Here is a 24497-nt window from a genome sequence, read left to right on the forward strand (position 1 = left end):
CAAGATCACAATATTTACTGTTAAATCCCCTCAGGATCTTATATGAGTCATAAGGTCATACAATCATAACATTTTAGGTCATCTCTCATTCTTGTACACTCCAAAGAATACCAACCTAACCTGTTTAGCCTCACTTGATAAGACAACCCTTTCATCCCAGGAATTAACCTTTGGACTGTCACCGACGCTGCTATATTTTTCTTTACACACACATAAAGAAGGGGACCATTTTTGCAATAAAGCCTATGCTCACAACAAAAGCACCATGTAATTGAAGCGACTATTCTCCACACAACACACACGAAATGCTGGAGAAACTCAGCAGGTCAGACAGCATCTGTGGAAAAGAGTACAGTCGACATTTCAGCAAGATTGTTGAAAAAAAAGATCAGCAGCCGAGTTAAAGGTGGTGGGAGGGGAGAGAGAAACACAAGGCGATAGATGAAACTGGGAGGGGGACTACTATTCTCCACCTTTTGTTGCAGACCTTTCTTGAGTTAAAGACACAAATACTTTGCCTTCTGCCTGTCAATGCACTATTATTTCCTCACTGTAAGTCTCCTTTATTGAATTTGTCGTGTTACAAATTTCAACTTCCACTTTCATCTACAGTCGGCACAAATTCTGATAGAAAATGAAAACTAAAAATTATCAGCCTCATACTCAGAATTTTCATGATATTCTTAGCCAAACAGAAGGAGGCATCCTGCTGAATCAGGGACAGGAAGAATCTGTCCTCTGCCCCATTTGTTCTGGATTTGTGATCAGCTCAATGTGCTAATTTTTGCATGCAAGCATGGTTGCCATAGAAATAGCAGCTTCTTCCTTCTTTGTCCTTTATTTCTAAACTAAAAAATTAGCGAATTTGGTTAGTGGGTGGTATGTGCATCTCATTTGCAGACACTGATTTTTCTTTCCTTAACCACTTTTTGCAGATCACACTTTTATTTTAAAACCACGGTGGCCTCCTTAGACACCATTTAAAGCCATTCTTTGTTTGTTGGAAGAATTGGGTATTTGGTTGGAGGATGTATGAATGGAGGGAGAGAAAAGGAATTAAGATCTTCCAGATGGTTTGTACACCACTAAATAAAAACAGCTGAACCTACCACAGCAGGAGGAATATTACGCAAATAGCAGTTGTTGAGATGAGTGCTTTGTTAGACAGGTGTTCTCATCTCAATGGGTTATGGCAGAGTGCATATAAAGGCAGCTCCATCAGAGACAGCCACTCTAACTATGGGGAGGACAGGAAGAGAAGGGGGCCGAGGAAAGACGTGGATTGAAGTAGTTTAAGTCAGATGTTACTTCACCCAATCTGATGTCTTGGTTGCTGTTCTGTACCATCAATGATACAATTCCCTATTTACTCAGGGAATATAAAATTGTATCCATGTGACATTACTTTCCTTTGAACCCCATTAATTTCTTACTGAAATGTTTAGAATCACAGGTATAGTAATCCTGATCAATAATTAAACTTTTCTCTTTAGTGTCGCTTTAGTCAGAGCACAAAAATCAGGCTCTTCAACAACTTGAGTCTATACTGACCATCAACCATCCATTTACACTAATTGTATGCCAGCCCATTTTTTATTCTCCCCACATTCCTATCAAACAATCCCACCACTCCCCTCAGATTATAGCTTTACTAAGACACTAGGAGCAATTTTTTTAAATCCAGAGATGGGTAGGTGCCTGGAATGGGATATCTGGGTTAATAGTGGAATCAAGCAGTTTGGTAGAATGTAAGAGGCTTTTAGCTAGGCATGTAAATATGAAGCAATGGAGAGATATCGATGATACACAGGACAATAATATCTCCTATAAATTGGCATGAAGATCAGCACAAAATTGTGGGCCAAATAGCCTTTCCTGTGTGGTATTGCTCTATGTTCTTGGAAGAATTTGCAAATGATTCAAAAGTTGGCCATCTGATTGTTGCTAAGGAGGCTAGATACCGGCTGTATGGAGGTATCAGTCAACTGGCAAGATGCAGAGAAAACTGGCCCATGGTCTGCAATTGTTGAGCAGAGATCTGGAATGGAGGGATGGCAGTGGGTTGTAAGTCAGATAGTGTTCTGTAAGGCAGGCAGTCAGAGTTGCTGGGAGGAGTATCTGGACATTGGAGGCAGGGAAAGCATAGGTTGTGATTGGCATCATGATCTTAATTTGGTTCAGGTCAATATTGGGATTGGATTGAAAGTGGGGTGGTGTTATTGAACAACCCAAAGGAGGGCTACTTCAAGGGGTGTGCAGTTATCTCAAAGATCTACACAAAACATACTCAGTGTCAGCCCTAAGAGACCGAGACCTGCTGAGGCAAAATATCTTCAAGAAACATTGATGCGTCTCCTCAAAGGTCACTGCTTGACGGGACTAGCCATTTTCCAAGATGTAGATGAGAAAGGTCGCATCCATGCACAGGCACCTGGATGAGTGAAGGGCTCAGAATGAACAATGGACCTTCAGTATGTTACTCCAATTTTCAGCACTGAACTGTATTCTCAAGAACTTGCATTACACTGCCACTTCTAAACCAATAATTCTTTTGTTTCTGGTTGCTTTTACTAATTATGGAGAAAAACTTTCATATGTTTATGCTACTCTGCTTAAACTACTCAACTTAATTCTCTGAGAAATCAATATTTTTGGATTGAGTCCATACTCACACTGGCAGGACCACTAAGCTCAAAAGCTCCCAGTGGATCCACATACTTTGACGTCAGAGCTTTATATAAAGTGGTATATTGTTCTGTATGAAGTATTTCAGTCCTAGTATGTACCAAATTCATCAATCAATACAAACATGAAGAATAAAGACCATGATTCTTGGTGCAGGCCTTCCCCTGGAGTAAACCAGCATTCTTGCCTTTCATTTCCCTTTTTCTAAATGGCAAGTTGTTCAGCTCAGCCAAGGAGGAAGAAACACAGGGAGGGGCCATGAGACTTTGCTAAAATATGCACAGAGATTTAAAATGCAAAATGTGAATGTGAACTTCCTGTCCCATCACCCTACTGGTGATCTGTCACTGCTGAGCTTTTCCACCAGCTTGTCTCAAGTTATAGAGTCAGAGTCACGGAGCAACACAACACAGAGACAGGTGCTTTGACCTGTCACCCAGCTTGTCCTCATTTCCAGCATTCAGTCCATATCCCTCCAAGCCTTGCCCATGCACGTACCTATCCAAGTGTTCCTGCAATTATGCCACTGTACCTGCCCCAACCTCCTTTGGCAGCTCATTCCATATACTCCCTACCCACTGTGTGGAAAAGTTAACCCTCAGGTTCCCTTTAAATCATCCCCTCTTATCCAAAACTTATGCCTCTAGTTTTGGACTCCCCTGGGGAAAATCTGTTACCATCCACTTTATCTATGCTTCTCTAACTTTAAACATTTCCATAAGGTCATCCCTTGTTCTCCTACATTCCAGGGAATAAGGATCTAGCCTGGCCTGCCTCTCAATATAACTCAGCTCTTTCCAACTTAACCACAATCTTCCCACAGAATGACAAAATCTGTACGTAGTACTCCAACTTGAACAAAGTTATGTCCCAATGCCCTTTTCACCACTTCCAACAAACTATATACATCCCAATACCCTACCAATCATAGTACACAGTGTTTTGTAAAAGTATTCAGCCCAACCCGTTGTTCACATTAATATATATTACAGCCAGGGATTTTGATCAATTTAACTGAGGCTTTTTTAAAAATTGTTAATCATATGCTCCTTTTTTCCCCACAGTAGAGCCCTGAACAAAAACAAGGAAAACTGTAAAGCATGAAAAGCTAAAATTCAAAAACTGAAATGTCAGCAGTTCAATAGTATTCATCCCCCTTTGATAGTTTAATCACCTCTCACAGCTATTGCAGCCAGTAATCTTTTTGGATAAATCTATTAGTCTTGCACAACATGGTGGAGCAAGCTTACACTTTCTAACCTATTGCATTTTATTCCCTGACATTCCATCACACAAAGGAGCTGGAGAAATTCACCATCTTTTAGGAGAACAATACCCTTACCAGTTAGCCTGATAAACTTCAAGGGAACACGCGAAATAGAATCAGATGAGCTTAAAGGCAGCACAGGAAATGGGAGATGGTTTTGGGATTCAGGACCCTGGTGAGTGGGAAATGTGGGAATCAGCATCCAACTGTTGAAACACTGAGATTTCCAAATGATCTGATGATTTGAGTTTTACTGCAGACAGCTCAAGGACGCACACTTCCTGAATCCCAGAATTTTTCACCTTGCTGAAGAGCTGCATTGTACTTTGTCAGAAAGTGGTGGAGCTACTGGGGCAAGTGTAGGTGGGTCTGATTACAGAGGAAACAACCATGTGTTGATTAAAGAACTGGCCTGGCTGTTCGAACACGGCAATTGATGCAGCACCACCACTGTTCACACAGTTATTTCTGCTTTCAACAAGCAGTGATCTATTAGTAGATGGCATTGCTGTAATGTGCTGTAAATGTTTCTATACAGAAGGCGAGTCAAATACATGCCCAATTGCAACAACAAGTCCACTGTGACTAGTTATCTGTTAATCAAAACCAAGTATTATATTCTACTCTGCTACATCTAGATCAGTGACACAATGCCAAGATAAAGATACAGCAGTTGAACCTTGGAAAATAGCCTTTATACAGAAGGCAGCAAAGCTGTGGAACACTATTCCCACCCCAACCCTACAAAAGAGGTTTGTGTTTCTTTATGGTGGGAGGTTATTCATCCCATCAAGTCTATTCCAGCTCCCTGAGCAATCCCACTGACCTCAATTCCTTTACCTTTATGGATTCTGACCAAACTTCTAACAATCTCAGTGATGCAGCCAGCATAATTAAAGCTCCCTTCCACCCCAGACATTCTCTTTCTCCCCCCTCCCACCAGGCAGAAGATACAAAGATCTGAAAGCATGTGCCACCAGACTCAAGGACAGCTTCTGCCCCTCTGTGATGATAAAGAAAAGGCTCTTGTCCTTCCTGTCTACCTCATCATAGGCTCACACATTGCATTTTCTCTGTAATTGCAGCAATTAATTCTGCATTCCTCAATTGTTTTCCCTTATACTACCTTGGTGTACAAGTGATTAAATTATAAGGATGACATACAAAATTAAATTTCATTATTCTCCCACTAATTTTCTCTATAAGATTCTCCCCACCTACTCAACAACTTTATCTCCTAACAAACTATTAAAGGCAATTTACAGTTGTTAATTAACCTGGTCTCTGGGATGTAGGAGGAATCCCACACAGACACAGGGAGAAAACAGACAGAACAAAATATCAAAATTGAACCTGGGACAGCTGTGAAATAGCAGTTCTACAAGCGAGGCCATGCTATTTCCCCAACTCCATGCAGCATCAGATAATACCTATGAATTTCACCTTTGTAGTAAATTTTTTCCCCTTCATTCCTCACTCTTCTACCTCCAACAACACTCTTTCCCTCATTGACAAAGCTGTATTGTATCTCTACAGCTGAAAGTAAGATCTTGTTCAGCATTACTCAACCTATCATTGGCTGCAAGAGATTAGCAATAATCCACAACTGTAATACTGATTCTTGAGATGTGGCAGGTGTGATTAGCAACACCTTTTGGCCAACTCTCTCCTTTGATATGTAGAGTTCAAAGGAAATTTATTACAAAGGTACATAAATGTCACCATATACAACGCTGTGATTCATGTTCTTGCAGAAATACTCAAAAAATCCAAAATAGAATAGCAACCATAACACAATCACACCAACTTGGGCATTCAACAAGTGTGCAAAAGACATCAAACTGTATACATACCAAAATAAATAACAATAATAAATAAGCAATAAATATTGAGAATACAAGATGAAGAGTCTTTGAAAGATGGTGGGAACATTTCAATGATAGGCAAGTGAAGTTGAGTGAAGATATACCCTTTGGTACACGAGCCTGAAGGTTGAGGAGTAGTAACTGTTCCTGAACCTGGTGATGCGAGTCCTGACACTCCTGTACCTTCTTCCTGATGATGGATGCTGCTTTCCTATGACAAAGTTTCATGTGGATGTGTCCAATGGTAGGGAGGGTTTTACCCATGATGGACTGGACCCTATCCACTACTTTTGTAGGGTTTTATTTTCAAGGATCTGGCTGTGATGCAGCCAGTCAATATGTTTCTCCACCGCCCATCTATAGATGTTTGTCAAAATTTTAGATGTCATGCCAAACCTTTGCAAAGTCCTAAAGAAGTGGAGGTGTTACCATGCTTTCTTTGTAATTGCTCTTACACACTGAGCCTATGACAGCTCCTCAGAAACAGCAACACGGAAGGAATTTAAAGTTGCTGTCCCTTTCCACCTCTGATCCTTTGATGAGGACTGGGTCAGGGATCTGCAGATTCCTCCTCCTGAAGTCAATAATCAGCTCCTTGGTCTTGCTGAGAGGTTGCTGATGTGGCACCACTCAGCCAGATGTTCAATTTCTTTCCTATATGCTGAGTCATCACCACCTTTGATTCAGCTCATGACAGTTGTGTCTGTCAGCAAACTTGAATATTGGCATTGGGGCTGTACTTAGCCACACTGTCATTAGCAAGCAGAGCACAGCATTATGGGTGAAATGGCTTGTCTAGTTTTGTACTGTTCTATGTTCCATGCTCTTTATAATCTTTAATATTGTGAGAGATCAAGGTAAATCTCAAGGCTCCAAAACACTTCAATTACTGAAGAATTTGCAATGGTTGGATGTCACTTGTTATATACCTCCTCCACTTCTTACATAGCCACTGAAATTCAGAGTCCACAGCACCATCTCAGGCCGCCTTCCTCTCACAGTTCACATCCCACTCCTACACACCACCCCAACACCAGTCCTTACCCCAGGTTAGGGAAGCCCAAAACAAGGGGCATAGGTTTAGAGTAAAGATTTAACAGGGATGAGAAGCACTGCTTTTTCACACAGAGGGTAGTAAGCTTATGGAATGAATTGCCAGAGGAAGTGGTTGAGGCAGGTACAATAGTTTCACTTAAGATACATTCGGACTGATACAAGAAGAGAAGGGGCCTGGAGGGAGACAAGCCGAAACAAAGGAAATTGGAATTAGCTATCAAGGTCAGCATGTATCCACGCTGTACTGCTCTATAATTCTATTAGAACAGCTCTTGTTTAATCACCATCATGGTCCAACATCAAATCCACACACAAACACTACTACAGCCTGAAATAGCAGCAAAAGCAGGACAAAGCAAGTGGGCCAGTGCTGGTGCCAAAAGGGCTGGTGTTGTCGGGAGGGGGTTCAAGTACAACACATTAGGAATGGGGTAAAGTTGGCTGTGTGCTCAGTGCACAGGCTCAAACAACATTAGAAGCAGGTTGTCAGATCAGGTCAGGTCAGTTCCCTTTAACCAAGGACAAAGTCCTAATGCTATCATGCCTGAACAAATTGGATAACCAGGGCCAAGCAGGAGGCTTTTATTAAGGAAAGTTGAGACAGGACTCTGTAGTAAAGGGTAAGATTTAGATCACACTGAAAAATGCTGGTTTGAGCTCTGAAAGATCGAGGTTGTAATATCAATAATAAATGTCAAAGACATGTAAAAAAGTTAAAATTAGTGCAAATGTATCAAAATGCAGATTTTCAGCATCTACAGTGTTCTGCTATTCATCACACAGAGATGAACTAGGTTTGGTCTGCAATGTGGATCTCTCTGATCCACTTCAGCAAACCGCACACAGCAGCACTTTGATCCCCACTCCTGATCACAAAACCACTTGACCATTCCAATCAGATATGTAATGTCAACTTGTTTTCCAGCTGTCGAAGCTCTCAAAAGACTTTGAACAGATGTAGTGCGGCCAGTATGGAAACTCCATTGCACAGGCTCAGAAGAGGCTGCAGAACTCCATCAAGGCCATCATCCTCCCCACCACTGAGGTAGTGCTTCAAGAAGACGTCATCCCTCACCAGCCAGGACAAGCCATTTTTATATTACTGCCATTGGAGAGGAGGTACAGGACTGAAGACCCAAACTCAGTGATTCAGAGACAGATTCTTCCCCTCTGCCATCAATTACTGAGCGGTCCATGAACTCATGAACACTACCTCATTATCCTTTTTTGCACTATTTATTTTGGAATTTACAGTAATTGTCTTTGCACTGTACTGCTCCTGTAAAACAACAACTTCATGTCATCCGCACCAGTGATAACAATTCTGATTCATCCATGGGCAGTGAAATATCAAAAACTAAAATTAATTATACTATTGAAAACTAATGAACTTTACACATATGAAACTTTTAAAATATTAGCATAAAATTACAAGTAAAATTAAAGAATTTAACACATTTTCAAGCAAATAACTTGAAACTTACCCAGCTCCCTTTGATTACCTCCCCACCCCCACCTTTTTGAAGGCACCAGCACTGTTTCACATTGAGGATGAGAGATTGAGCTACTGTGTTCATCTGAGTTAACCATGGAGGTCATTTGGAAAGTCAATCTGCTTCTCCCAGTAACAGCATTCTCCATTAATTCCAAGGTGCATGGAGACCAAGGAGCTGTTATGGAGGCATCACTGCACAATGAATAAAACTTGGGATGAAATGTCCAAAGTATTTGACGTTTGGAAGGAACAGATATGTGAAAAAAGGAATTGGGAGATGGGGAGATTGTTCCCTGACAATAAAGTCTTGCATTAAGAACTCATGCCCACAGCCTGACAAATGACACAACCATATGAAACAAATGAAGTCCCGATGCAGAGTTTCAATTGAAACATCAGCAGTTCTTTACCATCTTACAAAGCTGCTCTATCCGCAGAATCTTGCTTGTAGTTGTGCAGGAAATAAAATGTATTTTTGCCCACATGATGGACAGGACCTTTTCTATATACAAATCCCAGATATAAACTTTGGACTTTCATTATTTTGGCACTCCAGTCAGGAAAACATTGCTCTGTTCCTCTGAGTTTTTTTTCCCCTCTGATCCACTTGGAGTAATTAACCAGCATCTTCTCATGAAGAGTAAGAATTTATAGAAGCAGTAACACTTCTACACTGATGGCTTCTGGAAGCACGTCATAGCCACCAAGGGTTCCCAACCTTTTTTATGCCAATGAGCCTTATCATTAACCAAGGAATCTGTGGACCCCAGGATAGGAATCCCCAATAGCCACAGTGTCTGATAAAGTACATTAGAAACACCTAGAGCCAGGGGCAGCAGTTGCCTCACTGATCTGCCACAGCGCCAACGATCATACCTCTGGTTAACAGCTCCATTGTCATGACCCTAACTCTGCAAGTTGACAGACTCCAGGTTCCAACTAATGCTGGCATTGTTAAATACAACACTGACTTTTAAAAGACTTCCTCTTCCCTGCTGTTGAAAGGAACTGTGAGCAGGTTCCCACCATCCAATGCACACTGACATGAATTTTATATTACTTAAAACAGCTCCAAAAAATTCAACCGAGATTTCTCTCCTTTCCTAACCCTCCTGCTGCTCACTGCTCTTTTTCAATCCATTCTTTTCATGCCAACAAAAGATATACCGTCTGTGTAAGCAGCAATCTGAAAATACAGCCCCGCCAACCTAAAGATAGTGCAGAAGATGAAGGGTATGACAGCATATGCCATCTGTCAAGGAGACAGACTGCCTTCTGAGAAAATCCTTGCACTTCTTCAGGTATGAATGAATTAGATCCTCTCCATAATGTATGGCAGAGACTAGTGTGCACCTGCTTCCCACCTCCTTTCAGTGGAAGCCCAAAACATTAGGGACTTACTGAGTCATAAAATGAGGCCATTTATCCCATCAGATTTACACTGATTCTCTACTAGAGTACTACCCTGGTTCTACCTTCAGCACTGTCTCTGTAGTCTTGTGATTATTTTCCTCACCACCTATTTATCCAGTTCCTTATTTAAGTCCACAGCCGAACCTGCCCCCACCACACTTGCAGGCAAGAGCATTCAGATGCAATCACTCAGCAAAAAGTAGTATTTCCTCCTGTTACTCCTGGTTCTCTTCCCTTTTGTTTTACTCCTGTGCCCTCTAATCCTCTTTGCCTCCACCAGTGGGAATCATCTACCCTGTCCCAACTCCCTTTTAATTTACTTCCCATCAAATCCACCCCCCCCGCCCCCACCATTCTCTTCAATGAAATCAGCTCCATTTCTCCAATCCATCCTACTAACTGTAGGCTTTTACACCTCACTTAAAAATGTACTAAAATTAACCTCTTTTAAATGCTGCATCCTTTTGATACTATCCAAATTCCCAGGATATTGATGTCATTGGGAGGTAACAAAACAATCCTGACCCACTCCAGGAAGGGAATACAGAAAAGGCACAATGCAATGGTGAAGTGTTGGGCTGGGCTGATTCAAGTCAACTGTATTGACACTGGATTCAAACAACACAATAGAAAATAGATTCTTACACTCACTTTCACTTGCACCAGGTTCACTAAACTCCAACACTTTCTTCTACATACTGTTCTGTTTTTTTATATATTACCTCTATATATTTACATATGGTATGATCTGTCTGGATGGCAGGTAAACTACAGCTTTTCCACTGTATCCTGCACCCTGTGACAATAAATACTACCAAATAAATGGATACACCAAGAGTTTAGCTAAAGCCAAGTTACCCTGTTACACAGCCTGCCAAGGAGTCTGTAGGAGAGACAGCACAACTACAGGCTGGCATTAAATTACACATGAGCACACTCTGATAACTTGTTAACACAAGTTCCCATAATATTATTAAATTCAGAAGTCTGTCACATGCCCATATATTCATTCCTGAGAAGTGCAGAACTGGTTTCCTATCACCATCACTCTTAGTAATGATTCTTGCTTATCAGTCTGGTGTTTTTGATTCTATTTATTACTATAGTGTGAAGTATATTTACTATTTGAGTGATTTTTGTGCATTTTACAAAAGTAAACAGAATATAGAACAAGACAGCTCAGTACAGGCCCTTCAACCCATAATGTTAGGCTGACCTTTTAACCTTTTATAAAGAGAATACTTCCACTCTAAGTGTTTCCAGTGTAAGGGTTGTGAAAATACAGAGAGTGGTTTTTGGAAGTATGGATATAGAGATACAGTTTAACGGATCTAGCAAAGGTCCTACTGAAGGAACAAACAGGAGAGAATCTGCAGGTGCTGGAAATCCAAGCAACACACAAAAATGCTGGAGGAACTCAGCATTTTCTAAAAGTACCTGGAATATTGCTGCAACTGCTCCAAAACACTCACAACAGGTAACCTGGCAATTACTAATCGCCATTCAACAGCTCAAAACAATGTAATTTGTCTCTCCTGCAGACAAGTGGTGCATCAGTGCACTGACTTTTTAGCAGACTAAATATATTCCCCATCTTTGACAGTGCTGAGCATATCAAGGGTGAAACATGTCAGATGGAAATGAAATTGCACACTCACAGGCAGGTCCTACAATATCAGCAAACCAGTTTTAACAGCACTTCAGCAGTTTTCCTGTAATATCTTTGATATCCACACCATAATTGGATGCCACAGTCACGTAGCAGTTAGCATGACGTTATTACAGCTCGGGGCATTTGGGAGTTCAGTTCAATTCCAGCACCATTCTGTGATGTGTCCCATGGAAAGCGTCGGTTTTGCCTGGGTATTCTGGTTCTTCCGCACCACCACAGACACAAAAACACACAAGTTAATTAGTCATTGTATATTGCTCCGTGATTATGTTACGGTTAATCAGAGTTGTGGGGATGCTGGGGCATCATTGCTTCGAAGGGTTGAAAGAGCTTACTCCATGTTGTATCACCAAATAAACAAACAAATCACAATCTTGAACTAATTTAGCTTTTCAGCGGCCACGATGGGATGCAAGCTCACCAGGAATAGGGTCAACAATCTAACACAACCCAAAACCCAGTAATTCCTGTACCACTTTGTGAATGCATCAAAAGTGTGCCTTGGTAAACCAGTTCTTTGGGAAACGTGTAAAAGCCGCAGATTATTATGAGATTTACCAGCTGGAGTTCTAACTAGCTCTGTTGTTTATTAGTGGTGATTTCCTCGCTCTCCTTGTCCCACTTTTCCCAGTTAGTTTCTGCACTTCCCTATTTGCCATCCTCAGTAATTTAAACAATCCAAGATTGTGTCCTGCATTTTGATTTCACAATTTTCTTCCAAACTCACCGAGTCTGACTTCACTCATACATGAAGCTGAACTGATGTAGCCATAAGGTCAGAAGCAGCGAGTAACTCCTCAAAACCTGTCCCCCATCTAGAAGGCTCAAGTGAGGAGTGCGATGTTATCCTCAATGAGTGTAGCTTCAACAACATTCAAGCAGCTCAACACCACCCAGGATATAGCAGTCAGCAGTCTAATTGACCCTCTCTACAACTGTCCACCATTGATGCACCATAGCAGCAGTCTGCACCATCTCCAAGATGCACTGCAGAAATTCTCCAGGACTCCTTAGACCACTTCTACCAGGTAGTACAATGGCTCAGTTTAAGCATGGGATCATCACCAACATGACTTCGCCCTCCAAACCACACAGCAGTCTTATTTGGAAATATATTGTCGTTTCTTCACTATCACTGGTTCAAACTCCTGGTCCCACTCCCTAACAGCACTCTGAGTAAACCACACATCAAGGACTGCAGTGGCTCAAGAAGGCAGCTTACTACCACCTTCTCATGGACATAGAACCACAGAAACTACAGCACAGAAACAGGCCTTTTGGCCCTTCTTGGCTGTGCCGAACCATTTTCTGCCTAGTCCCACTGACCTGCACACGGACCATATCCCTCCATACACCTCCCATCCATGTATCTGTCCAATTTATTCTTAAATGTTAAAAAAGAACCACATTTACCACCTCGTCTGGCAGCTCATTCCATACTCCCACCACTCTCTGTGTGAAGAAGCCCCTGCTAATGTTCCCTTTAAACGTTTCCCCCCTCACCCTTAACCCATGTCCTCTTTTTTTTCTCCCCTTGCCTCAGTGGAAAAAGCCTGCTTGCATTCACTCTATCTATACTCATCATAATTTTATATACCTCTATCAAATCTCCCCTCATTCTTCTACGCTCCAGGGAATAAAGTCCTAACCTATTCAATCTTTCTCTGTAACTGAGTTTCTCAAGTCCCGGCAACATCCTTGTAAACCTTCTCTGCACTCATTCAACCTTATTTATATCCTTCCTGTAATTTGGTGACCAAAACTGAACACAATACTCCAGATTCGGCCTCACCAATGCCTTATACAACCTCATCATAACATTCCAGCTCTTATACTCAATACTTTGATTAATAAAGGCCAATGTACCAAAAGCTCTCGTTACGACCCTATCTACCTGTGACGCCACTTTTAGGGAATTTTTTATCTGTATTCCCAGATCCCTCTGTTCCACTGCACTCCTCAGTGCCTTACCATTAACCCTGTATGTTCTACGTTGGTTTGTCCTTCCAACGTGCAATACCTCACACTTGTCAGTATTAAACTCCATCTGCCATTTTTCAGCCCATTTTTCCAGATGGTCCAAGTCCCTCTGCAGGCTCTGAAAACCTTCCTCACTGTCTACTACACCTCCAATCTTTGTATCATCAGCAAACTTGCTGATCCAATTTACCACATTATCATCCAGATCATTGATATAGATGACAAATAATAATGGACCCAGCACTGATCCCTGTGGCACACCACTAGTCACAGGCCTCCACTCGGAGAAGCAATTCTCTACTACCACTCTTTGGCTTCTTCCATTGAGCCAATGTCTAATCCAATTTACCACCTCTCCATGTATACCTAGCGACTAAATTTTCCTAACTAACCTCCCATGCGGGACCTTGTCAAAGGCCTTACTCAAGTCCATGTAGACAACATCCACTGCCTTCCCTTCATCCACTTTCCTGGTAACCTCCTCAAAAAACTCCAACAGATTGGTCAAACATGATCTACCACGCACAAAGCCATGTTGACTCTCCCTAATAAGCCCCTGTCTATCCAAATGCTTGTAGATTCTGTCTCTTAGTACTCCCTCCAATAACTTACCTACTACTGACGTTAAACTCACCGACCTATAATTTCCCGGATTACTTTTCGATCCTTTTTTAAACAACTGAACAACATGAGCCGCTCTCCAATCCTCCGGCACTTCACCCGTAGACAGTGACATTTTAAATATTTCTCTAGGTATAGGCAATTTAACATTGGCTCAGCTTGTGAAGCCAACTTCCTTTGAATGAATATATACTGTATAAAGGGGTTGGGACAGGAAAAAAAAATCAGAGATTGTTTCATAATGACAAACAAAACAAGGTGGTCACCATTATCTACTGAGGCAGCTTAGCTCATCACTACTCGATAGCCTTCTTTGGTCATGGGCCTGTTCTTGATCAAAGCACTGAGTAACATCTGAAGTCCAGTACAGAGCTACACCAGGCAAATCGAGGTCTATGGTCTTGTCTAGGTTGTGTCTGTGGAGCGGAGCTGTGGGCGGGTTGTGTCTGTGGAGGGGAGCTGAGGGCGGGTTGTGTCTGTGGAGGGGAGCTGAGGGCGGGTTGTGTCTGTGGAGGGGAGCTGAGGGCGGGTTGTGTCTGTGGAGGGGAGCTGAGGGCGGGTTGTGTCTGTGGAGGGGAGCTGTGGGCGGGTTGTGTCTGTGGAGGGGAGCTGTGGGCGGGTTGTGTCTGTGGAGGGGAGCTGTGGGCAGGTTGTGTCTGTGGAGGGGAGCTGAGGGCGGGTTGTGTCTGTGGAGAGGAGCTGTGGGCGGGTTGTGTCTGTGGAGAGGAGCTGAGGGCGGGTTGTGTCTGTGGAGCGGAGCTGAGGGCGGGTTGTGTCTGTGGAGAGGAGCTGAGGGCGGGTTGTGTCTGTGGAGAGGAGCTGAGGGCGGGTTGTGTCTGTGGAGGGGAGCTGTGGGCGGGTTGTGTCTGTGGAGGGGAGCTGTGGGCGGGTTGTGTCTGTGGAGAGGAGCTGAGGGCGGGTTGTGTCTGTGGAGGGGAGCTGAGGGCGGGTTGTGTCTGTGGAGAGGAGCTGAGGGCGGGTTGTGTCTGTGGAGGGGAGCTGAGGGCGGGTTGTGTCTGTGGAGCGGAGCTGAGGGCGGGTTGTGTCTGTGGAGGGGAGCTGAGGGCGGGTTGTGTCTGTGGAGGGGAGCTGAGGGCGGGTTGTGTCTGTGGAGGGGAGCTGAGGGCGGGTTGTGTCTGTGGAGGGGAGCTGAGGGCGGGTTGTGTCTGTGGAGCGGAGCTGAGGGCGGGTTGTGTCTGTGGAGGGGAGCTGAGGGCGGGTTGTGTCTGTGGAGCGGAGCTGAGGGCGGGTTGTGTCTGTGGAGCGGAGCTGAGGGCGGGTTGTGTCTGTGGAGCGGAGCTGAGGGCGGGTTGTGTCTGTGGAGGGGAGCTGTGGGCGGGTTGTGTCTGTGGAGAGGAGCTGAGGGCGGGTTGTGTCTGTGGAGGGGAGCTGTGGGCGGGTTGTGTCTGTGGAGGGGAGCTGAGGGCAGGTTGTGTCTGTGGAGCGGAGCTGTGGGCGGGTTGTGTCTGTGCAGCAGAGCTGTGGGCGGGTTGTGGATTGAAATGGAGCCTGAGTCTCTATGATGGGGCTGATCGCCAGAGATCAGGGAGTTGGAGAGGTGAACAGCATCACTGTGTCATTATGGGTAGTAGGAGTCAGTGGCAGTAGGAGTGTTAGGGAGGTCTTGGCTCAGGTTATATGGGCTTCGGGATTGTATTGGATGACAGGTCCAGGGGCGCAGGGTTGGTGATGGCTTAGTGAGAATGACAGATGGAGATTGTTAATTAGGTTAAAGTGGAACTTTGTGCTATGGGGTGGGGGGAGAGGCTGAGGAGCCCCAGGAGATAAATACCATAATGAGGAGCTGACCAGCACTGGAACTTTCCCAGTGTGCCTGACTCAACACCCTACAGCTCCTGAGCCAACACTGTGAGCCATCGGGGTTGAGTGATGATCCTGCACCTACCAGCAACAACCTAAACGAGTAGTACAGTCGTAGCTGGTGGAGTCACTGCCTCACAGTGCCCGAGAATTAGATTCAGTCCTGACCTCAGATGCTGTCTGTGTGGAGTTTACATGTCCACCCTCTAATAGCCTAGGTTTCCACTGGGTGCTCCAGTTTCCTTTCTCATGTCAAAGATGTGCAGGTTGGTGGGTTAACTGGCCCCTGTAAGTTACCTCTACTGTATAGGTGAGTAGTAGAACCTAGAGGGAAGTTAACAGGAATGTGGAAAAAGCACAACAGGATGGGCGTAAACTTGTGCTCAGCAGTCATCATGGATTCAGTGGATGAGAGGCCTGTTTCGCTGATGTATGATACAGTCATTACAGTAGCATACAAATGGAGCAACATAACCCAAGGGTGATTTAATCACAGCCAGATATCAGTGCCATCATGCTCCACTCCAAGAAACATTAGCTTTCAATACCCAGCACTGGAAAACATCTCTAGCCAAACAGAATTCTGGACAAGTGGTGGTAGAAATGTCAATATTGCAGTGTCAAGGGATCACGATTACTGCATCAGGCATCACTGCTGGAGATGCAACCACACCTCTTCAGCATACTGCATGGGCCTTCTGTGTACAACTCCATGCCCCATTCTGAAGAGAGACAATGAAGCTCTCGATAGTGCCCTGGTCAGGATTTGTCATTCAAACATCAGTGAATGAGATTACCACAGTGTTATCTCAGACCGTGAGAGTTAACTCTGTGTGAGGTAAATACTCATTGCTATAGTCCAATGAAGTCATCGTCAACCATAGACAGTGCTACCTTCCCACTGTTCATTCTCACTGTGCCCAGCATACTTTTCGATGTTAACAATACAAATTTCTCTAAGACTTATTTAGATTCTATCAGGGGTTCAATCTTCGTTTTGTCTGTTCAGTATCAGGGACAAGAAGCCTGGAGAAAGGGATGGTTGGAGAAGGAACCCTCGGTCATTAAAAAGTGACAGGACAGCACTTATTAAAGAACATCAAGAGATCACATGATGATGATGATGATGATGATGATGACGATGTCGATGTCGATTCAGACCTGAGAGGCCAGCGTTGGGCATTTTCCTGCCTTACAAGGCGCAGTTTGAAAAGCTGTGTGGGGCGCCACTCCTCACACAGACATTTCACAATATTATTTTACGAGGCCGAGTTGCGAGCTCAACATCAACCTGACGCGGATGGAGAGTGCGCACAGGGGCGGTCTGTCACTCGATCGAACTCAGGAACCTCCGTTCTCGAGCCCACCGCTGATCTCACTGCGCCACCAGCAGACCAAGAGATTACAAGTTAAACTTTATTCTCAGACAGTCCCTTAGAAGCGAGGGTGATCTGTTTCAATCCTGACCTCCTGATGGAGGGTCTCGGCCCGAAACTTCAACTATACTCTTTTCCATAGATGCAGCCTGGCCTGCTGAGTTCCTCCAGCATTGTGTGTGTGGCTTATGGGTGCTTTAGTGATTGATGAGGTCAATGTGGCAACACCGAGTCTCTTAAAGATGGGTAAGGCGTATGATTGGAAATATGAGCTCCAACGTAATATATAAAGGATATACCACTAGTTAAATGACAGAGCTTCAGTTAAAAGGAAAGATGGAAATCACTAGTCGAAGACAGGAAATGATCATTAAGCCCTACCGCAGTCACTAAGAGGGATAAGAATATGATGCCTTCATTTTGGCTTTGAAACTGCATGCCTTGTGATGAGTAACATGGTCATATTACTGACACTACCATTTTGTTGAGCTCTAGAAGCCAGATTCAGCTGAACAATCTCAAGCAATTTCTCAGTCTTTACTTCAAGACTTCAACAATCGTGTGCAGTTTTGGTTGTCCGACTATGGGAAGGATGTGGAGTCTTTGGAAAGGATGCAGAAGAGGTTTATCAGGATGCTGCCTGGATTAGAGGGTATGAACTGTAAGGAGAGTTTGGAAAAACATTTCTCCAGAATGTCAGAAGTTGAGGAGAGACTTGATAGAAGTCTATAAAGTTAAGGGAGGCATAGGTATGATAGACAGCCAGAATTTGTTTTTAACCAGAGCAAAAATTCAATAACTAGATAACGTGCATTTTAGGTGAGAGGCAAACTTTATAGCAGATGTCTAGGCAAAGATTTTTTTATATACAGCACAATGTAAAAGTCTTAAGCACACGTAAAGAAATCTGTTAAGTGAAGATGTTTCCAAAAATAATGAAATGATCAAAAAATTACTATAAAGAGCAGTAAACAGTAAAAACAATCACTAAATCAAATCAATATTTGGAGTGACCACCCTTTGCCTTTAAAAGTGCATCAATATCTTAGGTGCATGGTCATGCAGTTTTATAAGAAAATCAGCTGATGAGTTGTTTCAAGCGTCTCGGAGAATTGATTGCCACAGTTCATCTGCACACGTCTTGTTTACTTTTGTCTCTCCAGGAAATTCCAGACAACCTTCATGATGTTGAGGCTCTGTGGCGGCCATATCATCTGTTGTAGAACTTTTTGTTCTTCTTTTCGCTGAAGATAGTTCTTTACGATCTTGGTTGTGTGTTTGGGGGTCACTGTCCTGCAGCACAATGAAGTTGGGACTATTAAGATTCCTTCCTGATGTTATTGTGGAATAGGTGAGAATCTGCTTGTAATTCTCAGCATTGAGGGTTCTATTAATTCTGACAAGATCACCAACCCTATTTGCAGAAGTGCAGCCCCATAGGTGTAGGGAACTTCTGCCGTTGGCTGCAGACACTTGTCCATGTAGCTTTCACCAGTTCTTCTTTGGACAAAATGCTTTCTGCTTAAGCCAAAAATTTCAAATTTTGTAATGTCAACCCAGAGCACTTGCTGTCATTGTTCAGCACCCCAGTCCTTTTTTTTTGTGCTGGTGGGTCTCTTGGCAATGTTTCCACTTCAGAGGAATGTCTTCTTGGCAGCAACTCCTTCATGAAGACCACTTCTGACAAAACTTCTCCACAGTTGCAGCCTGACATGCTGAGTATTCTCAGCATTTTCTGTTTTTATTCTGTATTTAAGTAGTTGTCTAGTTTTTAAATTGGACATTTCTAAACAAGAATCTCTTCACCTTCCTATCAGATTTGGCAAAGCCACTGTTGTTCCGGTCAAATCCCAACAGGACTGTTGCCTATTGTTTTACACCAACAAATCACTTTGTTTTGAGCTCACATGATACTGAATTTCTTTAAACTGTTTTTACAGTGAAAATTATGTCCAATACTCAATACGTGATTGACCAGTTCCTGAGCTTGGTCAGACATGCTAAAGCTCCCAATACAGCCAGTGGTGGGGACATTTTATCCCCTCCCTAATCGACTGAGAAATGAATATACGTGTGTGCAATTGTCCAGTAATGTGTTAGTGCCCACTGTCCTTTGTCACTGTGACTTGCCGTGCTCTGCACTCACACTGACAGACACAAAGAACTTCTACAGTCCGAACTTCCGCATGTTAAACTAGTCTCGGTGCTATAAACTTTCCAAGCAATACAAACGATATTTTCAAATCTAAAAGAGAGCAATGCTCACCTTCATTAGATGAGGCATTCAAGAACCAGTAAGTTACGTTACAGCTTTAGAAAACTCTGTTTAGGGCACATTTAGAGCACTGTCTTCAATTCTGGTCACCTCATTATTGGAAGGATGTGAAGGCTTTGGAGAGGATGCAGAAGTGGTTTACCAGGATGCGGCCTGGTTTAAAGAGCGCATGTTCTGAGGTGAGGTTGGACAAATTAAGGTTGTTTGCTCTGGAACAGTGGAGGCTGAGGGGAGACCTGATGGGAGTTTATAAAATTAGGACAGGCATATATGGACAGTCAGTATCTTGCTCTCATGATTCAGTTGTCTAGTACTAGAGGGTATGCATTTAAGGTGAGAGGGACAAGTTCAAAAAAGATATATGAGACAAGAAAGTTTTTAAAAACAGGTGAGGGACTGGAATGCACTGCTATGATTGTAGATAGCATCCGAGTACCTAGACAGGCACAGGAATATGTAGAAAAGGAAGGGATAATGAGATAGAGTGGGAGAGAAGGAATAGATTAGTTTAGCACAACATCACTGGCTGTGGGGCTTGTCCTGTGCATTTCTATTCTAAGTTCTGTATTCACAGATGTTCACCACCAATCTGTAAGGTCTATGAAAGCACTGAGGGAATGCGTATTTACACCTAAAGACATAGATGTTTATAACTTACCTGTGCAATATGCACACACAAAATGCTCAAGGAACTCAGCAGGTCGGGCAACACCCATGGTAACAAAACAACAAACTTCAGGACAGTGATAATAAACCTGATTCTGATTCTGATACCCTTCATCAGACTGGAAAGGAAGGGGACTAAAACTGGAATAAGTAGGTAGTGGGAGGAGCAGAAGTGCAAGCTGGCAGGTGATAGGTGAAGCCAGGTGAAGGGGAAGTTGGATGAGCAGAAGAGGGGCGTGATGTACGGAGCTTGCGGGTGATAGGTGAAGCCAGGTGGGCAGGAAAGCGGTGTGATGCAAGAAGCTTGCAGGTGATAAGTGAAAGAGGTAAAGGGCTAAAGAAAGAATCTGACAGGAAAGGACAGAAAGGGAAAGAGGAAGGAAACTGAGAGGAGGTGACAGACAGGTTATGAGGGCAAGGGATGGAAGACAAGTGCTGAGAGGGCAAAAGAGACGGGGGTGGAAGGGAGAATAAAAAGCATCAGGAGGGAAAGTAATTACTGGAAGCCAGATAAATCAACATTCATGCCATTAGGTTGCAGGCTACACAGACAGAATACGATGTGTTGCTCATCCAACCTGAGTTTGGCCTCACCATGGCAGTAGAGGAGTCCGTAGACAGACAAGGCGGTAATGGAAAGTCGAATTGAAATGGGCAGCCCCCATGATATCCTGCCTTTTGCGGTAGGTGATCAGCTAGATGGTATCCCACCTTGTACTGAGTCTCAGCAATGTAGAGGAGGACACACAAGGAACACTGGAAACAATAGATAACCCCAGCAGGCCCATGTGGTGAAGAGTTGCCTCCCCAGGAAGGCCAGCTTGGGGCCTTAGATGGAGGTGAAGAAGGTGTAGGGGCAATTAGAGCATTTGTCATGGTTGCAGGGATAAGTGCAATGAAGATGATCAGTAGGGAGGGATAAGTGAAGAAGGGAGTTGCATAGAGAGAGAGCTCGATGGAAAGAGGGGTCACTGGGGGGCATGGGAGGGAAAGATGAGCCTAGTGCTATGATCCCATTCTAAATGATCAACTTACAGAGAATGACGTGTTACATATCCAAGCTCATGGCATTGTAGGCAAGGACAAGGGGAACTCTATTCTTGTTATGGCAATGGGAGGGTGGGGTGAGGGCAGATGTACAGGAAATAGAGGAGATGCAGGTGAGGGCAGCACCAATGATGGTAGAAGTGAAACCCCATTATTTGGGCATCCTGGATGTTCTAGAATGGAAAGCCTTATCCTAGGAACAGCTGTGATGGAGACAGAGGAACTGAAAGAAGCTCAATGAGATAAACTGTTGGTCCAAATGATAATGTTGCATTTGCTTGAAACAGGTACACCACGTCACTCTGCCAGGCAACAGAACCATATATACATGGATATCAGAGAGCATTGTCTTTGCTTAGAGATGCGCCACAACACCTGATGAAAATGTGGGTGTTGGAGAGTGTGATATAAAGATACGTGTAATGCGGTTCTTGCAGCATTCACTCTGTGCTTGCATCACATGGGCCCAACGTTTGTGGAATTTGCACCAGGATTAATCCTTAAGGAGACAATCTGTCAGGTGGCTAAAGGAGATCATGACTAAGCTTGGAGTCCAGGAGTTAGTAAAGGTCAACATGGACATCAGGCATATGGAAACAGATACTGTTTGCAGCTTGAGATAGTCAATGCAAACTCAGAAAATTATTGAAATTTAGTTTACCAATAAGCTTTTAACAAACCCATTCGAGAAGAAAACTGAGGAAATGCACAAAGAGCCTTACCACCATAGAGCTATAGCACACTGCAGCACAGAAACACGCCTTTCAGCCCATCTAGTCCATACCAAACTATTAATCTCCTTAGTCCCATGGCCCTACTTACTCCTTCCATCAATGTATGTCTTTTAAATGCTGGCAGTTTGTTCCACACTCTCACCACCCTCTAAGTTCCCCTTCATGTTCTCCTTAAACATTTCACCTTTTACACTTAAGCCACGACCTCCTATTCTAGTCTCACCCAACTTCAGTGGAAATAGCTGCTTGCATTTACCATATATACACACCCCTCATCATTTTGTATACCTCTGTCAAATCTCCCCTCATTTTTCTATATTCCAAAGAATAGAAACTTAATCCTCTACTTTTCTAAATAACTCAGGTCCTCCAGTCCTGCCAACATTCTTGTACATTTTCTCAGTACTCTTTCAATCTTATTTGCATCTTTCCTGTCCGTGGGTGACTAAAACTGCACACAATATTCCAACTAGGCCTCACCAACGTCTTATACAACTTCAACGTATCATCCCATCTCCTGTACTCAATACTTCGATTTATGAACGCAAATGCACCAAAAGCTCTCTTTACAACCCAATCTACGCATGAATGCACTTTCAAGTGATTATGGATCTGTATTCCCAGATCCCTCTGTTCTACCGCACTCCTCAATGTCCTACCGCTCACCGTGCAAGACCTATCCTGGTTTGTCCTCCCAAAGTGCAACACCTCACATTTGTCTGCATTAAATTCTATCTGCCATTTCTCAGCCCATTTTGCCAGCTGATCCAGATCCTGCTACAAGCTTTGATCGGCTTCCTTGCTGCCACTACGCCCGCCGCCTTGGTGTCATCTGCAAATTTGCTGATCTAGTTTACTATATTATCACCCAGATCGTTGATATAGATGATAAACAACAGATTCAGCACAGATCCCTGTGGCACACCACTCGTCATAGGCCTCTACTACCACTCTCTGTCTTCTCCCAGCAAGCCAATGTCTAATCCAATTTACTACCTCATCCCAAATGCTCAGTGACTGAACCTTCTTGACCAGTCTCCCATGCGGGACCTTGTCGAATGCCTTACTATAAGTCCATGTAGGCAAGGCAATGGATGCTGACTTCATCCACTTTCTTGGTAATTTCCTCAAAAAAATCAATAGACTAGTTAGACACGATATACCACACATGCTGACTATCCTTCACCAGTCCATGTCTATTCAAATACTTATATATCTAGTCCATTAGAATACCTTCCAATAACTTTGCCACAAATTACTTCAGACTCACCAGTCTATAATTTTCTGGTGTCTGTTTAGAGCCTTTTTTTAAACAGTGGAGTGACATTGGCTCTCCTATAGTCCTCTGGTACCTCTCCAGTCGCTAAAGATGCTTTAAATATCTCTGCTAGGACTCCAGGAATTTCTGCACTTGCCTCCCACAGGATCTAAGGGAACACCTTATCAGGCCCTGTGGGTTTATTAACCCCACTTTGCCTCGACAGCAAACATCTCCTCCTTTGTAATCTGTAGGGTCCATGACCTCACCGCTATTTTGCTTTACTTCTATAAACTCTTGTGTCCATCTTCCGAATAAATACAGATGCAAAAATTCCATTCAAGATCTCCCCCTTCTCTTTCAGCTCCATGCACAGATTACCATTCTGATCTTCAAGAGGACCAATTTTAGCCCGTGCTCTTTTTGCTCTGAACATATCTGTATATTCCCTTGGATTTCTTCTTCTCTTTGTCTGCTAGAACAACTTCATGCCATCTTTTAGCCCTCCAGATTTCTTTAAGTGTCTCTCGTATTCACTATACACCTCAAGTACCTTATTTATTTCTACCAGCCTATACCTGCTATGTGCCTTCTTCTTAACAAGGGTCTCAATATCTCTCAAAAACCTATTGACCTTGCCGTTTATTCTGACAGAAATATACAAACTCTATACTTCCAAAATTTCACTTTTAAAGGCCCCACACTTACCAAACACACCTTTGCCTGAAAACAACCTGTCCCAATCCACACTTGCCAGTTCCTTTCTGATACCATCAAAATTGGCCTTTCTCCAATTTAGAATCTCAACCCGAGGGCCAGACTTAATCTTTTCCATAATTACTTTGAAACTAATGGCATCATGATCACTAGATGTAAAGCTTTCCCCTATACAAACTTCTGCATTTACTCTATTTGGGACCTCTATGTATTGATTAAAGAGATTTCCCTGAACACAGCTGACAAATTCTATTACATCCAACATACATCAAAGTTGCTGGTGAACGCAGCAGGCCAAGCAGCATCTATAGGAAGAGGCGCAGTTGACGTTTCAGGCCAAGACCCTTCGTCAGGACTAACTGAAGGAAGAGTGAGTAAGGGATTTGAAAACTGGAGGGGGAGGGGGAGATGCAAAATGATAGGAGAAGGCAGGAGGGGGAGGGATAGAGCCGAGAGCTGGACAGGTGATAGGCAAAAGGGGATACGAGAGGATCATGGGACAGGAGGCCTAGGGAGAAAGACGGGGGGGGGTGACCCAGAGGATGGGCA

The 24497-nt window shown here is 43.5% G+C and overlaps 1 protein-coding gene across 6 annotated transcripts in view; it reads right to left on the minus strand.

The window, feature by feature from the left end:
* LOC134345458 (ephrin type-B receptor 1) overlaps window positions 1-24497 on the minus strand; it is a 700860-nt gene that overhangs the window by 662070 nt on the left and 14293 nt on the right. For 5 of the 6 annotated variants that reach the window (XM_063046152.1, XM_063046151.1, XM_063046150.1 and 2 more), the window contains exon 1: window positions 9245-9400. The exons of the other annotated variant lie outside the window; for it this stretch is intronic. In XM_063046152.1, the coding sequence (XP_062902222.1) occupies window positions 9245-9320 (76 nt within the window). In that variant the 5' untranslated portion in view covers window positions 9321-9400. Of the gene's footprint in view, window positions 1-9244; window positions 9401-24497 lie in introns of those variants that run through there. 6 annotated transcript variants of the gene reach the window in all.

This window comes from Mobula hypostoma, chromosome 4 (assembly GCF_963921235.1).
Source record: "Mobula hypostoma chromosome 4, sMobHyp1.1, whole genome shotgun sequence".
NCBI lineage: Eukaryota > Metazoa > Chordata > Chondrichthyes > Myliobatiformes > Myliobatidae > Mobula > Mobula hypostoma.